The following is a 16,911-nucleotide window of genomic DNA, read 5'->3' on the forward strand; positions in this document are numbered from 1 at the left end:
GCAGCAAAACCAGGTTCGCCCCTTAATCACCCCGAGTCTGGAAGAGATCCGATCAGGAAACTGGAGACCGCCCAAGGAGCGAGAGACGGCAAGGAGGGGATGGGAGACGAGAGCGATCACGATCGGAGATCGAGAGCGCTAGATGGATTCGCGAGGGTTAGAGTCGCCGATCGCCAGGGCGTCGCCAAAACCTAACCGCACCAAACAAAAGCGCACCGTCGATCTGCTGGTACTGTTCTCCAAATAGGCTTGGGCAGGCTTAGATAACTTCGATTTGTACGTACCAGGAAAGGGAAAACTTTCGACGATGCTCTTGCACTTTTTATTTGGCTCCACTTTTAAGGATTGTTCTTTTCTCTTTGTTGACCATCACTACCAGGAAACACGTTCACGGTTAGAGAAGGTTTCTCCTGCTGCATTATCATCTGACACAAACTGTGTAAAACGTCAGAGTCATTCTGGAGCGCTAAAAGATCCTACTTCCTCCGGACTAGTTTAACAAGGCACGCACGTAGTTTAAAAAAATACTTTAACCATTATTTTTGTCAATGAAATATAGAACATATGTCATAAAAATTATATCATTAGAAACTTTTTTCGAATACAAATCTAATGATATAGATTTTATACATATATAATTTATATTTTATTCAATAAATTAGTGGTTAAACTTTATCTTAAACTATATACGTGCCTGTTAAACCGATATGGATGTAGTACAACGGTTTGGTTGGGGGAATTAATATTGGGGAATGAGATTAAAGATGTATGAGACTTAAATTCTCTTGTTTGGTTGGAAGACATGGAAGTTAGGGCACGATTGGTAGCTCGCATTCCCATTTGATAGGGTGGAACGAGACAAAAGCCAACTTCTTCACTTTATTTGGTTGCCTACAAGGGATTTGGCTGCATTTGCGAGGACTTTGGCCCTTTTGGTTGGTTGCTCCAAACCCGTTTTACTGCATGGCAGATGCAAAGACAAGGCGTTTGTTTAACCAACTGAGTGCGCTTATGGTTACCTCATTCAAACTTTTGTGAGGTTCCCAGAACATGCGATCATACACTGAACTAGCTATATCAGAATAACACCAGCTTGGAGATCACCATCAGTAGTACTACGATAATGAAATCTCTAAACCTAGTCTGCCCGCCCTGATGAGGTATTGCTTGAATAGCTATAGCTTGAACAGGCATAGCTTGCGCAGGCATACCTTGAACAGAATAAGCTTCAAGAGGCATACCTTGAGCAGGGAGGCTTGCTTGAACAGCCACACCATGAAAAGCTATTGCCTCAGGGCATCTCTAGCGACGCGATACAAACGGACGTTGAGCGACCGTTTGCGTTCGACGTGAACGGAAATGCGTCTGGGCCCTGCTCCAGCGGGGCGACGCAAAGTGACCGGGCCGTCCGCAGAGACGCAAACCTGGCCCAAATATGCGCTAGGTTTGCGTCTCCACAGATGTTCCGCGGTCGCGCCGAGTGTCCGCCGAAAAGGACTTAGGACCCGTGCGTCAGTGGCAGGAGGCCGATATTATTCCCGCCAGTGGCCATTCTCCGCGCGAAATATCAAACTAGACCGGCGTGAGAAGTCCAGAAGCGATGGACGTCCTCGCCACCGCAGCGACCGCCATGGATGCGGAGCAAACCCTCGCGTCCGCCACCGCCCCACACTCCCCCGTAGCCACGACCATAGCCACAATGGAGGGTGAAGCTCCGGCGGAAGCAAAGCGGGCCGCCACCGGCGGCGGCCGGGAGGCAAAGCCGAATGCGGCAAAGAAGGTGCTCTCCGCGGAGGAGAAAATCATCGAGGCTGCGAAGCGTCGCGGCCGGCGCAAGAACCAGAAGAACAAGAATGCAGCGGCCGCCAACCAGCACGCCTGGCAGATGCAGATCAAAGCCGGCTTCGCGCAAGTAGCCCTCCATCCGACCTTAGCGGAGGGTTACATGCTCGTCAAGAGAGAGGGGATCACCGGCGTCGCTCCTCCGACCTCGTCGGTGAGCTAAGTTCCCAGCTGCGTCCTGGAACTCCCGCTCCCTTGCAGGGCCACCCGGCGTCGCGGTTCGCCTCTGGCGTGGCGCCGGTGCAGTTCAACGGCGCGCCGCTACAATTCAACGGGGCGCCGGTTCCCGACCTTAATCGGACGCCTAGAAGCGGTGACTCGTGCCCGGGCGCGACACACAAGACGCGCCAGCTGCCGGAGGAGAGGATGTCGGAGCCCCGCAACCTGTTCGACGATATGACAGCGCCTGCCCCGACGATGGACGACCCGGTACGTGAGCTCTCTCAATGTGTGCGATTGCCGTGTATCATCTGTCTGACGTGCGGGCATTCGTAGGACTATTGGAAGGACCGCCATGAGACAGACATCCAGGCCATGATCTTTGCCGGCGGATTCGTTGGCGACGCCGAGGCCGGGACAGGACCGCATGATGAGTGGGCACCGACGCAAGATGCGGAGGACAACGAAGCTGCACGGTTGATCGCCACCCAGCAGACGCAGCCAACACCCGTGTGCGCGGACGATTTCGACGACGCGCCAACATAGCTTGTCCCCACAGACATTGCTACCAAGAAGAAGGGGGAGAGCCGCAGGACACAAGGTTTCGTCGACGACGAGGACAAGTGTTTGTGCGAAGCGTGACCGTACCTTGTGCAAAGTGTGATGAACATATTGCAGACCTCAATTTACGGTTGTAATTTCGTGCAAATTTGAGGCTACAATCTCTTTTTTTTAATCTGGCCTGCACCGAAAATGCGTTGCCCCGCTGGAGCCAGCCCCAAACGCAAACGGACGCGCGACCATTTGCGCGTCCGCCAGGCGACGCAAACGGACGCCCGCGGACATTTTGGGCATCTGAAATGCGTCGCGCCATTGGAGATGCCCTCATCACACACGAATTGGTTGAACTCCTCCTCTGCCTCCTCTCTAGCCTCATACCCTCTACAGTTGTTGTGAGAGAAACTGACATGAGCCTGGCAGATCCTCCAAGAACTGTACACTCCTAGTTGCCTCCCTCCGAACACCACGTACCACTAACATTGAACATAAACAACAGAGGTAAGTACATGACCATAAGCAAATGACCAATGAAGAGAACAATATCATAAGCTAAGGGGAGTGTGCATGATCATTACCAAAAGTAGATCACATGTTCATCCTACCACTAAGGTGTTAACCTAGCACCACAACAAAAATGGGTGTCATCCTTCCACCGCAAAGTCTTCATCAGATGAGGGGTTAGTATATATCACCTCATCATACTTACAGACCATAAGCAGTTTTAAATCCATAGCTACCACCAAAATATACATCACAAGTTCATCATCATCACTAGCCATCAGAAGCAAGCAATCATGCATCTCCACCCCATGAAGGATCTGACGACCAAACAAAAAAGGAGCAACGTACATCGCATCTTTGAGAGAACTAAACTACACATAATATCTATAATAGCATTAGATAGCATTCAGGGTCTTCAGTAACTTCCTGTACTGATGATTGCAAGTAACATGATGATTGAAACTTCATTTTCATGTCCTTGATTTCCTTTTCCCAAGTAAACTAGGAATAACCTGGGATTTGAGGAAATCCTTTATAACACCGGGGCAGGTTTTGGTTAATAACTCGAAACCTACAGACTCTATAGCCTGATCCAGATTGGCTGGCTCGCTGAGGAACACGAGGCATGCCTCCTTAAGCTCAGGACAGTGGTGCTGATCCGCCAATGTCAAGATAGTCGCCACGGAGCTCATATCGATACGAGTTGTCAACATATCTTCACAAATCAGCTTCAGCCTGTCCAGATCATACCTATCCGCAGCAACAAGCAGATGTTGAGCCATGGCGTATTCTTCTTCTTGCTTCATGTCTGGCAACTCATCGGTGTACATGAAGGAAAGCAGAGCGTTAAACACTTGTGCCTCCATGTCGTCTATGCCTATGGCACTTGCTGTAGTGCTCTCCTTCATTGGGCCAAAGAGCTGAGCTCTGAAGACCGGAGACCGCGCAGCTAGGACCGACCGGTGGGCTGAGAAGGTCTCCCCGCCGACTCGGAACTCAACATCAACGCCCGCCTTGCTCGACAGGAGATCCCCGAAGTGCCGGTGCATGTCAGACGGTGGCACCACGATGAGCGGAGTCTCCAGCGCGCGGCACTGGCCCATGATAGTAACATCGACCTTGACAGTGAAGGAATCCTCTTTTAGATGTTCTGATTTCTCCAACTCAGCCCTTTCGATAAACCTTTCAAGTCCCCAACATGTACGACCCACGGAGAAGTCTCTTGTCTCGGTAGTCAAGAACGTATATGACGGCACTGGCTTCCCATCTTTGTCAAGTAGGCTAAAGTTAATTCCTGCCTTCACGGTCTCACCTTCGGCAAGGGTATCATCGAGTGAGAGATACAAGGATATGAAATCAATGTCCTTGGACTTGTTCCCGTTGGGATAGTAACGAACACGCCATTTGCAGCCTCCCACCTGGAACGGACGAGAGTCGATGTGCTGTCCATTGGGGGTCTCCTGCTTGGTGCGCAAGTAGCAACTGATCTTGAGCGTGTGGTAGCCGCTTATGGTGCCGGCGACGATGGAGGAGGCGGAACCATTGGAGGAGGTCGGCATGGTTGACAATCGGTCACGGTGGCTCCCGTATCGCGGAACGCCAACGGTTTTGTATAAACTCCGCTGCAGATAAAGTTTGGATTGGCGATTATGATGGTTGATCCTGCATGATACCAGAAGCATCCGATCTAAAAGCAATTGGGATCTACATTATATAGGGAGTATCAGTCGATTTAAATAAATCTAAGGGGCTGGGACGAGGCGCTACCGATTGTGAATCCTTCGTCCGGCAACTGGTCTCAGTCTCCGGATCGAAAGCAAAATCGAATACCTGGTCTAACCGTCTAAGTCTCCAGATCGTGAGCGTATAACCTGCGGCTGGGCAGAAAATTTTAAAATAATCGAATCGATCAGTTTTTGTACTGCCTTTGCTCCCCGCCAGACCAGCCCAGCTACAGCTCGACCAATCTATCCACGGTGTAGATAATTCGGAAAAAAGAACTTCAGATACTACGATAGAAGAAAAAAAGGTTCAGGTTACACAATTTGAAAAGGAAAATAATGAGGCCACCACCTTGTACTGAAAGTACTTGAAGCCAAACTTCACACATCACAACCTTCATAAGATCACGGCCTCAGCAGCCACTAGCCCGCTACTGTGTCAGAACTCACAATATCGTCACTAAAAAGTAAAAACTGCAGCAATAAAGAAATTTGTAAGAAGAGAAGAAGGCCAACACTTCTTCAGAGGATCCCAATCCAACATTTCAACAAGTCCATTTCTGCTTGAAACTACCAAATAAACACTTCCTTGTGTGATGAACAGAGGATCCATGAATTCAGGAAAAAGCGCAAGGCCTGCAACAACTGTTACAGAGCAACAGGAACTTGGCAAAATACAAAGCAACTAGTTGACAGTCTAATAAGTTCTGAACAAACTCTTCACTAATTAGCACAAGGTTCATGCTTTGCACATAGCTTGTCAAACCCTTAATTATTCATCAATAAGGATACGGCGACCAAACAAGAAAAAGAGGAGCAATGGACATTACAGACAACCGAAGTACACAAAATGGAGGCGGAGGAGCGCCAGACATGCAGGCCAACACCGAATGGGGTGAGGGAGTGGGGGTTTGGGAGGTGAGGGGAGTGGAGTGGGGAGTTAAAGGGAAATATCCCGTGCAACCCAGGCAACGGAACTACCCATTTTCTTCTCCTGGGTGTGAAAATAGGCTTGCAAGCCGGCCCCTAGAGCTTTTCCTCACCAAGAACGAAATTCACTAAATCGGCACGATGAGGGGATGCTCCATTGAACACACAATGGTTCCTTCGATTCCATCACAACTGGTATCAATTTGCTTCCGTTTAAAAAAAAATTACTGGTGTCTATGGTCATCGGTCGTTCCAAGTTTAAGGTATCTTCATAACAATTTGAGTATTCAAACTAAAATATATCCAATGCAATGTGAGCAGTGTGGTAACTAAGACCTATGAGCCTATGGCACTCATCTAGAATCTGACAGGCAGAAGGTCATCTAAGATGAATTTGTCAGCAAGTACTATTATCTAGGCATGCAAACAACTGGACATTTTTTTAAATTTTGGACCTACTGTTGTTTTATCAATGAATCTGGGGGCTGCTTGAGCTCCTTGATTCGAAAACAAAAGTTAAAATACAAGACAGAAAAAAATACTTGGGGTTACTACCATTAGATAGAATTCAGGGTCTTCAGGCTCTTTCTGGAAAGATGATTGCAAATAAAATGATGGCTGAAACTTCATGTTCATGCTCTTGATTTCCATTTCCCAAGTAAACAAGGAATAACCAGGGACCTGAGGAAATCCATTATAAAAGGAGGGCAGATCTTGGTTAATAACTCCAAACCTTCAGAGTCGCCTCATCCAGAATGGTCAGTGAGCCGAGGAACTCCAAGCATGCCGCCTTAAGAACACGACAGTTGTACTGATCCGCCAATGCAAAGATGGTCGCCACGGAACTCGTGTCAATACTACTTCCCAACTTATCTTCACAAATAAGCTTTAGCCTGTCCAAGCCGTACCTGTCAGCTGCAACAAGCAGATGTTGAGCCATGGCATATTCTTCTCCTTGATCCATATCAGGCAGTGAATCCGTGTACATAAAAGTCAGCATAGCGTTGAACACTTCTGCCTCCATGTCATCAATTTGTATGGCTGCCCTCGTGGTCCCCTCCTTCGTCGGCCCAAAGAACTCTGCTCCGAAGACCGAAGACGGTGGAGAAATGAACTGGACTCCGCTGCAGACTACGAATTTTACATGCGGTAACTCCGTGTTCCCATTGAGACAAAACTTCGATTTGTACTTACCAGGAAAGGGAAAATATTCAACAATAATACTCGTTCATATTTGGCTCCACTTTTAAGGATATTGTTAGACATGCAACATACTGACGTACCTGACGACGCTATCTCTGCCGAGTCTCCGCTTCTAAAGCAAGTCTACCGCACTTTGCATGCGCTGCTAGATAGTTGGATCTCAACTGTATTTAGATAAGGCTAGCTAGCGCATACTGACATCTCTATCTGAATCCCCTTGTGTAATCTCTATATATATATGAAATCCCACGAGGAGGAATACATGCATTGATTCAGCTGAATATAACAGTCTTTCAGATATGTCCTTTTCTCTTTGTTCACAATCAACTACCAGGAAACACGTTCTATATTGCATGGCTAGAAAATGTTTCTCCTGCTGCATTATCATCTGACACTGGGAGGAAACTGTGTATGACGTCGGAGTCATTGTCTAAACCTAGAGCAATAAAAGACCCTAGTAACAGCTAGGAACAAGCATTGCTGTAATTTCATACGAGAGCATACCTCAAGAATTGCTGACATGTACAGGAGAAAACCATCACATATCCATTTCACACTTCTATTTTCTTTTCTATTTATTGTTCCTTTTCAACATCCCTAAATGCATGCTAATGAATTTCGTACAAGAGATGAATCATCCGCAAATTTTGATGCTCTAGCTCAAGATTAAGCGAGTAATGCAGTTATTCCAACTACTAAAGACAAAACGAGTTCCTTATGCCGGGCATAAGGAACAATGGATACACATGAAGTCAAAATAGGCCAGAAGTTATAGATCGCGTGAGATACCTGTTACATCATCGACTACAGTGTAGGGCATGTTTCGTTAAGCGTTGTAATTTACCCATTAACTGGAATCCATGGTCGTCCATCGTTCCAAGTTTAAGGCCTGTTCACAGCAAATTGAGTATTCCAGCAAGCAATGAGTAAATGACAAGTAGACAGTCCTGGAGCTCAAGAACAGCTCTAGCTGCCAGAAGAGAAGGGAGTCTATACTAGAAAAATGTTAAGCATGTACTCCCTCCATTCCATGAAACATGTCTTAACTTTGCCAAAATTTAGATGTATGTAGACACTAAATAGTAGCAACACATAATTTTAGACAAAGTTAAGACAACTTTCATAGGACCGAGGGAGTACAATGAATATTCAAACCAAAAAGTTCCAATGCAATGTAAAAACTGTGGTAACTAGGAACTATGACACACTCATCTAAATCAGTCAAGTTTGTGGAACCTTTACTCAACATGGGGAGCACAATAAGACTATGTTTATTTCAAGCAGAAGGTTATCCAAAATGAATTTCTAAGCAAGTACCAATATCTAGGGATGTAAACATGCTGAACATTTTCCACTTCTGAAACTACTGTCCTTTTATCAATGAAAAACTCAGGGCTCTTTGAGCTCCTTAATTCCAAAATAAAACATCCAATATAGTAAAGACATAACAGCTTCTGGTTACAAAACAGCAAAAGAAAAGAAGGGGATCATAGCCTTACATGAATATACATGCGGCCAAACTTCATAACCTTTATAGGATCACTACACCAGCAGCCAACACTATGTCAGAATATCGTCACAACAAACTGCAGCCGCAAATATTTGTAATCCTGACAAATAACAAGGCCAGCATTTTTCACTGTATCCAACCCAGCATTTAAACAAGTCATGGTCTATCTGAACCTACTAAATAAACAGTGCCTTGTAGTGAACAGGAGGTGCATGAAAACAGGAAGCAGCCTAATGCTCGCAGCGGTTGTTACCGAGCAATGAGACGAGCTCTGGGTAATATGCTACGTAGTTGAAAGCGTTAAAAGTAGTGAACTAAATGTTCACTAATTAGCATACATGGTTCTAGGTTTGCACATAGATTGTGAAACCATTAATAGTAATTCTCCGCGTAGGATTCGACGACCAAACAAAAAAGGAGCAACGGACATCGCATCCTTGCGAGAACCAAACTACACATAAATCTACCAATACTAGCATTAGATAGCATGTAGGGTCTTTTACTAACTTCTTGGACCGGTGACTGCAGGTCACATCATGACTGAAACCGCATGTTCATTCCCTTGGCTTTCTTTTCCCAAGTAAACTAGGAACAATCTGGGACCTGAGGAGATCCTTCATAACACCAGGGAAGCTCTTGGCTAAAACATCAAAACCTTCAGACTCCATGGCCTCATCCAGATTCACCGGTGAGCTGAGGAACTCCATGCATGCTGCCTTAAGACCATGGCAGTGGTGCTGCTCCGCCAATGCCAAGATGGTCGACACGGAGCTCGTGTTGATATGATTGCACAACTTATCTTCACAAAGGAGCTTCAGCCTCTCCAAATCATACCTGTCTGCTGCAACAAGCAAATTCAGAGTCATAGCATATTCTTCTTCTTGCTTCATATCCGGCAACGCATCCGTGTACATGAAGGAAAGCAGAGCCTTAAACACTTCTGCCTCCATGTCATCTATGCATATGGCCTCTCTGGTGGTTCCCTCCTTCATCGGGCCATAAAACTGTGCTCTGAAAACTGGAGACCACGCTGCGAGCACTAATCGGTGCGCCGAGAACATCTCCCCGCCGACTCGGAATTCAACGTCGATGCCTGTCTTGCTCGACAGGAGATCCCCAAAGAGCCGGTGCATGTGAGACGGTGGCACCACGATGGATGAGGTCTCCTGCGCGTGGCACTCTCCCATGACAGTAACATCGACCTTGACAGTGAAGGAATCGTCCTTGAGATGCTCTGATTTCTCCAATGCCTCCCTTCCCATAAACTTGTCAAATCCCCAGCAGTTGTTACCCACGGAAAAGTCTCTGATCGCGGTAGTCTTGGTATACGCCGGCACAGGCTTCCCATGTTGGTCGAGTAAGCTGAATTTAACTTGTGCCTTCACGGCCTCGGCTTTGGCAACGGTATCATCGAGTGTGAGATAGAGGGATATGCAATCCACATTCTTGGAGTCCCCGTTGGGATAGTAACGAACATGCCATGTGCGGCCTCCAGCCTCGAACGGGCAAGAGTCGATGCCCTTGCCATTAGGGACCTCCTTGGTGCGCGAGTAACCAACGATCTTGAGCAGATGGTAGCCGCTCACGGCGCCGGCGATGATGGAGGAGGCGGATCCGGTGGGGAGGCCCTCGCCGGCGATACGAAAGGAGGTCGCCATGGTGTACTGCGTGAACGCTGCGCAGATCGCCGGTGGGGAGGAAGGAAGGGGGCGGCGGAAGGGTTTGGTCTCTGGGAGAGATGTAGCCAAGGAACGACTAGACGAAGAAAGCAACTGGACGAGTAAATGACAAAAAACTACCACAATTGAGGCAATCGTGTCACATAACTACCAAACGTGATCGTTTTGTCACATGACTACCACTATTGGAACATGTTCGTGACGAAGAGCACTAATTTTTCAATTTGCGAATCTTAATCCAGTTTCTAGTAGCTGGGACCCACTGTCAGGTCTCACGTGGCAAAAACCAATGATTTGTTTCTGCTAATTTTACAGAACACCCCCTATCTTCCCTTTCCTAAAAGCAATCAAGCCCATCAACGTCTTCCTTGTCCCCGGCCGCCGCTCGTGTACCAGCTCCTCCATCGTCGACCTCGCCTTCCTCCCTGCCGCACGCCGCCACTAGGGCCCGTCCCCGTCGATCTCCCGTTCCCCGGCCGACACACTCTATTCAAGGCCGCCGCCGGCCGCCGACGACACGTACGACGCCACCGTCACCAAGGCCCTCAAGCAAACGCAGTACGACTTTGCGGTGCTCGAGATCTCCGCGCTCATCGAGTTCAAGGGCCTCGTCGCGCTGCTGCTGTACCACGCGGTGCCGTCCTACATCCCCAGGGCATCGCTCAAGCTGCTCAAGTAGGCGGCCCGCCCGCTCCGCACGCTGGCCTCCACGGCGTCGGGACAGTACAACGTGTCCGTGGTGGCGCGCGGCGACGACGTGGCGCTCGACACCGGCGTCCGCAAGTGCCGCGTGGCCGACACCGTCCTGGACGACACGCCGGTGTGCATGTTCACCGTGGCCGACACCGTCCTGGACGAGCGTGCACGGCGGGGCGGGGCGCGCGGCGGCGAGCTTGCACGGCTGGCAGAATTGCAGGCATGGCGCGCGACGGCGGTGCAGAGTGCACGGCGGGCAGGCACACAGCGGCGCGGTGGCGAGCGAGCACAGCCAAGTGCACGGCTCGAGGCATGACGGGCACAGCCGACGGCTCCGGCCAGGGGATGATGAAGACGACGAGCTGGACTTGATGGCTTTTGGGAAAAGGAGAATAGGGGTATTCTGTAAATTTACGAGAAATAAGTTATTTATTTTTGCCACGTAGGACCTGACATTGGGTCCCAGCTGCCAAAAACTCGATTAAGACTAGCAAATTAGAAAATCAGTGCTCTTCGTCACGAGAGTACCTCAATTGTGGTAGTCATGTGACAAAACGAATATTTTTGGTAGTTTCGTGACACGACTGCCTCAATTGTGGTAGTTTTTTGTCATTTACTCCAACTGGACTCTTGTGTGGATATTAATGGGCCGATAGAGTGGATGTTGATGGGCCGATTTGTAGCTTGGCGACGAGGGAGAAATGATCTGCGACGCTGTAGCTGTAGGGCATGATTTGTTAAGTGATGTAATTTACCCATTTAAATATGTATCCATCATAACTGGAATCCATGGTCGTCGTCGTTCAAAGTTTACCAAATTCAGTATTCCAGCAGACAATTGGTAAAGTGACAAGTCCCGGAGCTCAAGAGCAGCTAGCTGCCGGAAGCACAGGGAGTAGAAGAATGTGGAGCATGTACATTGAATATGCAAACTAAAAAAATAAACAATGCAGTGTGAAAACTGTAAAGGAACTATGACACACTAATCTAAATCAGACTCTTTTTACACCACACTGGGAAGCACAATTAGCTTGTTTTTGTTTCAAGCGGAAGGTTGTCTAAAATGAATTTCTAAGCAAACTACTAATATCTAGGCATGAGCATTTTTACTGCTGCAAGTAGTAGTACGGTTTCATCAATGAAACTGGGGACTTTTCGAAAACAAAAGTTCAAATACAAGACAGGAAAAAGATCTTCAGGTTACAAAATCAGCAATCCTTGCATGAAAATACTCGAGGCCAAACTTCGCAACCTTCATACGGTCACTGCCTCAGCAGACAATCCTATCTAAGAATCATTAAAACAAACTGCAACCATAAATAAATGTGATCTCTACAAGGCCAACATTTTTTTTTCGCTGGATCCCAAACGAGCATTTCAACAAGTCACGGCCTCTCTGAACCTGCTAATTACAGTGTCCTGTATTAAACTCAGAAGCACCACAATGCTCGCAGCGATTGCTAGAGAAATGAGACAGGCACTGGAAAAAATGTAAAGCAAAACTAGTTTAAAGTCTTATAAACTTCACTAACTACTTAATTAGCATACATGGTTCTTGGTTTGCACATAACTTGTGAAACCGTAATGTTCAGTGTTCCAGCAAGCAATGGGTGAAGCGACCAGTAGAAGACAGTCCCGGAGCTCAAGAACAGCTCTAGCTGCCGGAATTGCAGGGAAATTATACTAGAAGAAGAATGTTCAGCATGTACAGTGAATATGCAAACTAAAAAATACCAACGCACTATAAAACTGAAGTAACTAGAATAATATGACACACTCATCTAAACAAGACATTTTTACTGGACACTGGGGAGCACAATAAGCTTGTGTTTGTTTCAAGCAGAAAGTTGTCTAAAATGAATTTCTAAGCAAGTACCAAATATCTAGGCATGAGCATTTCTACTTTTGGAACTACAATTGTTGGGGTCTCCTTGAGCTCCTTAATTCGAGAACAAAACTTCAAATAGAAGACAGGAAAAAAGAGCTTCAGGTTGCAAAATCAGAAGAGAGAGAAATAAAGGAGCATAGCCTTGCATGAAAATACTAGAGGCCAAGCTTCAACCTTTTCATACGATCACTACCTCAGCAGACGATACTATGTCAGAACCATTAAAGCGAACTGCAGCCATAAGAAATTTGTAATCCCTAAAAGGCCAACAATTTTTTTCACTGGATCCCAAACGAGCATTTCGACAAGTCACAGCCTCTCTGAACCTGCTAAATAAACAGTGTCACAATGCTTGCAGCGATTGCTACAGATATGAGACAGGAACTGGAAAAAATGTAAATGGCAACTAGTTTAAAGTCTTATAAACTTCACTAATTAGCATACATGGTTCTTGGTTTGCACATGACTTGTAAAACCGTTAATAATAATTCTCAGCGAAGGATACGATGACCAAACAAAAAGGAGCAACAACATCGCATCCTTGTGAGAACCAAACTACACATAAATCTACTAATACTAGCATTAGAAAGCATGTAGGGTCTTTTACTAACTTCGTCGATGATTGCAGATCACATCAGGACTGAAACCTCACGTTGATGCACTTGATTTTCTTTTCCCAAGTAAAGTAGGAACAACCTGGGACATTAGGAGATCCTTCATAACACCAGGGCAGCTCTTAGTTAAGAACTCAAAACCTTCAGACTCCATGGCTGCAACCAGATTCGTCGGCGAGCTGAGAAACTCCAAGCATGCCGCCTTAAGGTCATGGCAGTGGTGCTGATCCGCCAACGCCAAGAAGGCCGCCACAGAGCTCGTACTGATACCACTGCTCAACTTATCTTCACAAATCAGCTTCAGCCTGTCCAGATCATACTTGTCCGCAGCAACAAGCAGATGCTGAGCCATGGCATATTCTTCTTCTTGCATAATATCTGGAAACGCATCTGTGTAGATGAAGGAAAGCAGAGCATTAAAGACGTGTGCCTCAATGTCATCTATGCATATGGCCTCTGTGGTGGTTCCCTCCTTCATGGGGCCATAGAACTGTGCTCTGAAGACCGGAGACCGCGCAGCGAGCACGGACCGGTGCGCAGAGAATGTCTCCCCGCCAACCCGGAATTCAACATCGACACCCACCTTGCTCGACAGGAGATCACCGAAGTGCCGGTGCATGTCAGACGGTGGCAGCACGATGGATGGCGTGTCCTGCGTGTGGAAGTCACCCATGACAATTACATCGACCTTGACACTGAAGGAATCGTCCTTGAGATGCTCTGATTTCTCCAATGCCTCCCTTGTGATAAACTTGTTAAATCCCCAAGATTGTTCATCCACGGAAAAGTCACGGATTCTGCCCGTCTTGGTATAAGCCGGCACCGGCTTCCCATGTTGGTCGAGTAAGCTGAACTTATATTGTGCCTTCACGGTCTCGCCTTCGGCAAGAGTATCACCAAGTCTGAGAAAGAAGGATATGAAATCGATGCTGTTGGATTTCCACCCGTTGGGCCAGTAGCGCACACGCCATGTGCGGCCTCCCACCCGGAACGGGCGGGATTCGATATGCTGGCCGTTTGGGAGCTCCTTGGTGCGCGAATAGCCGACGATCTTCAGCGAGTGGTAGCCGCTCACTGCGCCAGCGACAATGGAGGAAGCGGATCCGGAAGAGGGGGCGTCTCCGGCTACAGGCGAGAACGTTGGCATGACGTACGGCGTGAACGGCTGGGCAGGTCGCCGGTGGGATGGAGGAAGAGGGGGCGGCCGGCGGCCGGCGGCGGCGAGGGTTTGGCCTTTGGGAAGTGTATCAGTGAGGCTAAGGAACGACTGGACTAAGAAAGGAAGTGGACTCTTGTGTGGGCTGTGAATGGGCCAATACAGAGAAGACGGGTCCCTCAAAATGAATTGGAAAAGGGAAACTTTCGACAATTCTCGTTCACATTATCTTCACATTATCTTGTTCCTCGTACCGGTTCGGGCTTCTGACCTAGGAGACAGGCGATTGCCTGGCGACTAGGGTTTCCGCCTTCTTCGTCGGTACTCCGCCAGCGGGAAGTCTTCTCTCCCTCCATCAACCTAGGCGCGATCCTCTGGGGGCCGTCGGGACCTTGACGGAGGAGCATGGCGTCTCCTCAGGCAAGTGCTACGGACTCGGCCAGCGGGTCGGGACCGAAGAAGATGGACAACAATCTGGATGATATGCTGATGCGGCTCGGGATAGACGAGGACGAGATTGATGATCTCGTGTTTGAGGATGAGGAAGGTGTTCCGAAACAAGGTATGAAGTGGACGGCTTTAGCCAGAATTCACACGGCAAATAGTTTTAGTCCCCAGACCTTTGAGCAGCACATGCGTGTGGCTTGGAGTCCGGCCCAAGAGATCATATTCACTCCATTGGAAGACAAGCTATTTTCCGTGCAATGCTCTTGTCTAGGTGATTGGCTTAAGGTAGAACAAGGGGGTCCGTGGCTGTTTCGACAGAATGCCGTATCGATTGAGGCGTATGATGGTTTGGCTCCAACGGAATCAGTCGATCTGAATTTTATCAATGTATGGATTCAAATTCACAAACTCCCAATAGGTTACAGGAGTGAATCCCTTATCAAGAACTTGGTGGAGAAGAAGGTTGGCAAGTGCATCTCTGTTGAACTCAATGTGCAAGGGATTGGGAATTTTGTCCGTGTTAGGGTTCGCCTGGATGTTCGCCTACCTTTGGCTCGAGTGGTAACTATTTCTCGGGAGAAACAACGGGAGTTCTATGCAGTGAAATATGAGAAGATACCCAGGTTTTGTGGTTTCTGTGGCCTCCTTGGTCATATCCATACCGAGTGCGGTACGGGGGAACATGATGAATCGAAGCTCAAGTGGGGGGATTTTATCAAAGCGGGTTTTGATACTTGGAAAGGAAGGTTTATGGCGGGTGGCAGAGTTATTGGGAGTGGCCGTGGACGTGATCCATCTGGTAGAGGGAGGGACCTGTTTGGTCGTGATGCAAACATAAGCTGGAGGTTTAACGCTATGAACAATACTGATGGTGGTGGTGGGTCTGATCTACAAGATACTGCTACAAATCCTATGAAAGACAAAGATACTGATCTGCCTGCTAGCGATAACAATCTCTCTGGGCGAAGAGGGGACTTGATTTCAACCAAGAGAAAGATGATCTTACGCACCCTCCGATCGGCAGTGTGGTAGGAGACCCGCAAGCAACGGCAATGGATATTGTACCTGTACCTCCTCCAACTGTGGGTGTAGTCATTGACAAGGACAGAAAGAAGAGATCAAAGAAGGATGGGACTAATTCAAACAACTCTGTAGGATCGGCAGACTCCAGCAAGGGGTCTGTCCGGTCGCAATGAAACTCTTATGTTGGAACTGCCGGGGAATGCGTAAGTCTTCGGCAGTTCGTGCGCTCCTGGTTCTCCAGGCGCGAATAAAACCAGATGTGCTTTTTTATGTCTGAGGCACATTTGTGTAAAGTTAAGGCAGAATCTTTGAAGCGGAGATTACTGTTTGATTAGATGTTAGTTGCTGAGAGTGATGGCAGAAGTGGAGGCTTAGTCTTGTTCTGGAATAACGAGATTACTGTAACGTCTAAGGAGGTGGAGCAGAATTTCATTGACATCCGTATTAATGAAAATGGTGAGGCAGGATGGCGCTTTACTGGCTTTTATGGTGAACCTAGCAGCGATAGAAACACCTGTCTTGGGATTATATTTGATCCCTTCATGCAGAGTTTGATCTTCCTTGGATTATGGTGGGTGATTTTAATGAAATTCTTTATTCAAATGAAAAAGAAGGAGGTGCTTCCAGATCACTACGATGTATGCAAGCATTCAGAGATGCTCTTAATGAATGTGAGTTGGAAGATACGGGTTTTGAGGGGGATATTTTCACCTGGAGAAGAGGGAAGATCCGGGAAAGACTGGACCGTGCGGTTTGTAATTCTAGATGGGCAGATATGTTCCTGATACGTCTCCGACGTATCGATAATTTCTTATGTTCTATGCCACATTATTGATGATACCTACATGTTTTATGCACACTTTATGTCATATTCGTGCATTTTACGGAACTAACCTATTAACAAGATGCCGAAGTGCCAGTTCTCGTTTTCTGCTGTTTTTGGTTTCGAAATCCTAGTAACGAAATATTCTCGGAATTGGA

The 16,911-nt window shown here is 47.5% G+C and overlaps 3 protein-coding genes across 3 annotated transcripts; all 3 read right to left on the reverse strand.

Moving 5' to 3' along the window:
- Nucleotides 1-3,533: 3,533 nt before the first annotated feature.
- Nucleotides 3,534-4,622, reverse strand: LOC124697439 (BTB/POZ and MATH domain-containing protein 2-like). Its single transcript, XM_047230030.1, has one exon. The coding sequence runs from the start codon at nucleotides 4,620-4,622 to the stop codon at nucleotides 3,534-3,536; it is 1,089 nt and encodes a 362-aa protein (XP_047085986.1).
- Nucleotides 4,623-8,929: 4,307 nt separating this feature from the next.
- Nucleotides 8,930-10,085, reverse strand: LOC124700544 (BTB/POZ and MATH domain-containing protein 1-like). The gene has a single exon (XM_047232649.1). It carries the CDS (start codon nucleotides 10,083-10,085, stop codon nucleotides 8,982-8,984), a length of 1,104 nt encoding a protein of 367 aa, XP_047088605.1. The 3' UTR covers nucleotides 8,930-8,981.
- A 3,005-nt stretch (nucleotides 10,086-13,090) lies between these two features.
- On the reverse strand, nucleotides 13,091-14,472 carry LOC124700545 (BTB/POZ and MATH domain-containing protein 1-like). The gene has a single exon (XM_047232651.1). The coding sequence runs from the start codon at nucleotides 14,449-14,451 to the stop codon at nucleotides 13,339-13,341; it is 1,113 nt and encodes a 370-aa protein (XP_047088607.1). The 5' UTR covers nucleotides 14,452-14,472; the 3' UTR covers nucleotides 13,091-13,338.
- Nucleotides 14,473-16,911: the final 2,439 nt, after the last annotated feature.

The sequence above is a fragment of the Lolium rigidum genome, chromosome 3, assembly GCF_022539505.1.
Source record: "Lolium rigidum isolate FL_2022 chromosome 3, APGP_CSIRO_Lrig_0.1, whole genome shotgun sequence".
In the NCBI taxonomy this organism is placed as follows: domain Eukaryota; kingdom Viridiplantae; phylum Streptophyta; class Magnoliopsida; order Poales; family Poaceae; genus Lolium; species Lolium rigidum.

Bases quoted from the DNA above. Each gene is read 5' to 3' on its own strand.
- LOC124700544 (XM_047232649.1), bottom strand. From the start codon at position 10,085: ATGGCGACCTCCTTTCGTATCGCCGGCGAGGGCCTCCCCACCGGATCC.
- LOC124697439 (XM_047230030.1), bottom strand. From the start codon at position 4,622: ATGCCGACCTCCTCCAATGGTTCCGCCTCCTCCATCGTCGCCGGCACC.
- LOC124700545 (XM_047232651.1), bottom strand. From the start codon at position 14,451: ATGCCAACGTTCTCGCCTGTAGCCGGAGACGCCCCCTCTTCCGGATCC.